Raw genomic sequence first — 3,512 nt, 5'->3', positions numbered from 1 at the left:
GTGGGAGCTGGGTGTGTTTTCCAGGGCTGATAACATTGAAAACTGGTTCATCCTCTAGTACTCTGAGTGGTTTTCAATGGCATGGCTAGTCAGATTCATGATTTTTAAGTATAGGTGTAGATTGGAGCATTGATTACATAATTTACTGTTCAATGTCTTAATGTGGACCTTTTATTTTGTAAATAATTATGGAAATGATTGTGGGGCTTGGAAAAAATTACCTTTGAAGTTTTAAAAGACAGTCCACTTTTTAGCATGTGTGTTGTGTCCAGCCTGTGGTTGTCTTAACTAATAAATGTGATTTTTCTCCCCATTCTCTTCATTTATTTATTCGCGTAGAGGCCCCTGACCTGGGTTTTAGCACCACCACGCCCACCTTCTCCACTCCAGCTATCCTGGAATTTGATACATAGGCCAGGCTATTCAGAGATTGTCCCTTCTCAGTGCTCTGTAAAAATTAATTAAGAAGGAGTGAGCTACAACAGTCACCTCATAATCACATTCCCTTAATATCATTAACTAGCTTGACCATTTTTGGTTGTTGGTTTTTTTGTTTGTTTTTTGAGACATGGTTTCTCTGTGTAGCCCTGGCTGACCTAGAACTCACTATAGACCAGGCTGGCCTCAAACTCAAAAATACCGCCTTTCTCTGCCTTCCAATTTTTGGGATTAAAGGCAGAGGCCACACCGCCCTGCTTGGGCTTTCTTTCATAAGGTTAAGATGACACTGTTTAATAAAACACCTCTTGCCGGGCAGTGGTGGCAATCTCACTTTAATCCCAGCACTTGAGAGGCAGAGGCAGGTGGATTTCTGAGTTTGAGGCCAACCTGGTCTACAGTGAGTTCCAGGACAGCCAGGGCTACGCACAAAGAAACCCGGTCTCGAAAGACCAAATAAGTAACCACCTCTTTATCCAAGTCAAGTATTAACCTGCTTAATACTAGATTTACTGATCTTTTTATGGGAAGTAGTGTTTTAGGGGGCTGGAGAGATGGCTCAGGTTAAAGCGCTGCCTGCCCTTCAATTCCCAGCAACCACGTGGGTGGCTCACGACCATCTAGTGGGAGCTAATACCCTGTACTGGTGTGTCTCAAGACAGCTACAGTGTACTCACGAATCTTAAATGCTGTTTGAAGGTTGTTAGATTCAAGGTCCGGGAAGTCCTTTTTAGACACTCAGTTCTATTAAACCAAAGCCACACCCTACTGGGAGTGGAAGTGGCCATCGGTGGCAATGTTTGCCAACATTGGGGACCTTCCGGTTTAAGCTAAAAGACAAATGTTTTTATAAAAACGGCACACAAGTTGAGGTGAACGCATTTCCTTTGGGGACTGAACGCTAAGCCTCACATCGGCGCCGTCCAGGACATCTTGGTATGGTTTTTTTGTTTTGTTTGGCAGCTCGGAAAAACGTGACTTGATGCTAACTCCATAGTAACAGTTTGGTGGTAAAAGCTGAAGCAGTGAATGTGAGGACGGCAGAGTTGCCAAACGGAAAATCCCCAAGGTAGTAAACAACCACAGACGCTGGCGTCAGCCGCGGAGACGGGGATACGCCCAAGGCGGCTGTGGCCCTGCAGCGGGTGACGCTCTTCCGGGGGCGTGGTCTGCAGGACGTCCTCTTCCGCCGCGCCTGCAGCCTAGGCTCTGGTGCCCGCCTAGGCTTGAGACAGGGCTTCCCACGTGAGGTGCTAATGTTCCTGACTCCGGAAGCCATGCACTCCGGTGGCGCGGCCAGGGCCTGCCGCCGGGCCTGCAGGTGCTGGCTGTCCGGGTGTGCGGGTCCCGCAGATGGGACGCAGCAGCCTGACGCCCCCGGGCGTGCAGTGGCCGGCGAGGCGCTGGTAGACCTCTGCCGGAGGAGGCACTTTCTCAGCGGGACGGCACCGCAGCTCAGCACGGCTGCTCTCCTGAGCGGGTGCCACTCGGGCTTTGGACCTTTGGGTGTAGAGTTACGAAAGAACCTAGCCTCACAATGGTGGTCCTCTATGGTGGTGTTCAGGGAGCAGGTCTTCGCGGTGGACTCCCTCCACCAGCAGCCGGGCTCTTCGCAGCCCGGGGACAGTGCCTTCAGGTTAGTTTCTCCAGAATGTATACGCGAAATTTTGCAAGACAAAGAGCTGAGTAAGGAACAGCTAGTGGCATTTCTTGAGAACTTATTAAAAACTTCTGGGAAACTACGGGAGACTCTTCTTCACGGTATGGCTCTTCGCGTTTCGTGCTTCTGAACAGATTTGGGGTGGAAAGGCAGTTTTGCACGAGTTTGGAGACAGAAAAGCCCCTAGGCTTCCAGGCAAAGAAGTGACCAGGTTTCTTTCCTTTTTTTCTCTTGGTTTTTCGAGACAGGGTTTCTTTGTATAGCCCTGGTTATCCTGGCACTCACTCTGTAGACCAGACTGGCCTCGAACTCAGAAATTCGCCTGCCTCTGCCTCCCAAGTGCTGGGATTAAAGGCGTGCGCCACCACCGCCGGCTTTTTTTTTTTTATATATATAACAGAGTGGTCCACCTTGAGGCAAATCTCCATGGCATCATTCCTGAGGATGATAATGGGTAAAGCATTCAGTTTGACCAGCAAACCTACAAGTATGGATGTAGGAGCTTAATTCAGTCACGTGCTTGAACTTTCATTGACACCTAGGCATTTTCAAAGACTTCCTCTGCTCCAGTTTTATATACAATTATCAACTCAGGTTTTTTTGGGGGGGTTTTGTTTTTTGTTTGGCTAGGTAATTATTTAGCTTGTCAGCTAGAAGTTGAGATACACATCTTTAAAGTCAAATATAACATGATACAGAAATTCTAGAAGTAAATAAAAATGAAAACCCACTGACTTGTTTTTTCGACACAGGGTTTCCTTGAATAGCCCTGGCTGTCCTGGAAAACTGTGTAGACCAGGCTGGCCTCGAACTCTTAGAAATCTCCCTGCCTCTGCCTTCTGAGTGCTGGGATTCAGGCACCAGGCCCAGCTACTACTGTGACATTCTTTACAAGCCTTGTTAATGGCAGCTCATCTCTGGGAAATGCCTTTGCTATTTAGTGCTAACAACACCCTACAAATCCAAACTTGTGAAAATTAGTATATACTGTCCTTTAAATATTTCCTTAATGAAATAAAGCAAACCTGTGATAAACACGATTAGATTATAGTATATTGTATTCCATATTCATAGTATTGATTGCATTAAACAGTCTTCTCACTTACCATGTCCCCAGCATCAGCTGTTGTCACCTCCCAGTCTTTTAGATGAAATCTCCTTCAAAGTTGCAGGCTGAAAATGAGATTTGGAGTTCAAGATGGATAACAGAAGTCAGTTCTCTCCTGCCATGTGGATCCTGGTGATAAAACTAAGGTCTAAAGGCTTAGCAGCAGCTGTTTCTACCAGCTGAGCTAGGTCTCCAGGTTTAAGGAAATATTCTTGATTGAAAGATTGAAGATACGCCAGGCACATGCCTTTAGTCCCAGCACTTGGGAGGCAGAGGCAGGCAGATTTCTGAGTTCGAGGCCAGCCT

The 3,512-nt window shown here is 47.0% G+C and overlaps 1 protein-coding gene across 3 annotated transcripts in view; it reads left to right on the top strand.

Moving 5' to 3' along the window:
• Positions 1-1,628: 1,628 nt before the first annotated feature.
• Positions 1,629-3,512, top strand: part of Polg2 (DNA polymerase gamma 2, accessory subunit) — a 14,280-nt gene continuing 12,396 nt past the window's right edge. The window contains exon 1 of one of the 3 annotated variants that reach the window (XM_031352224.1): positions 1,629-2,199. In XM_031352224.1, coding sequence (XP_031208084.1) covers positions 1,695-2,199 — 505 coding nt within the window. In that variant the 5' untranslated portion in view covers positions 1,629-1,694. The remainder of the gene's footprint in view (positions 2,200-3,512) is intronic. The other 2 variants (XM_031352226.1, XM_031352225.1) reach the window with 2 other exon arrangements.

This window comes from Mastomys coucha, unplaced genomic scaffold (assembly GCF_008632895.1).
Source record: "Mastomys coucha isolate ucsf_1 unplaced genomic scaffold, UCSF_Mcou_1 pScaffold5, whole genome shotgun sequence".
NCBI lineage: Eukaryota > Metazoa > Chordata > Mammalia > Rodentia > Muridae > Mastomys > Mastomys coucha.
Note: the sequence above shows the minus strand (reverse complement) of the source record. Positions and strands in the feature narration are given on the sequence as shown.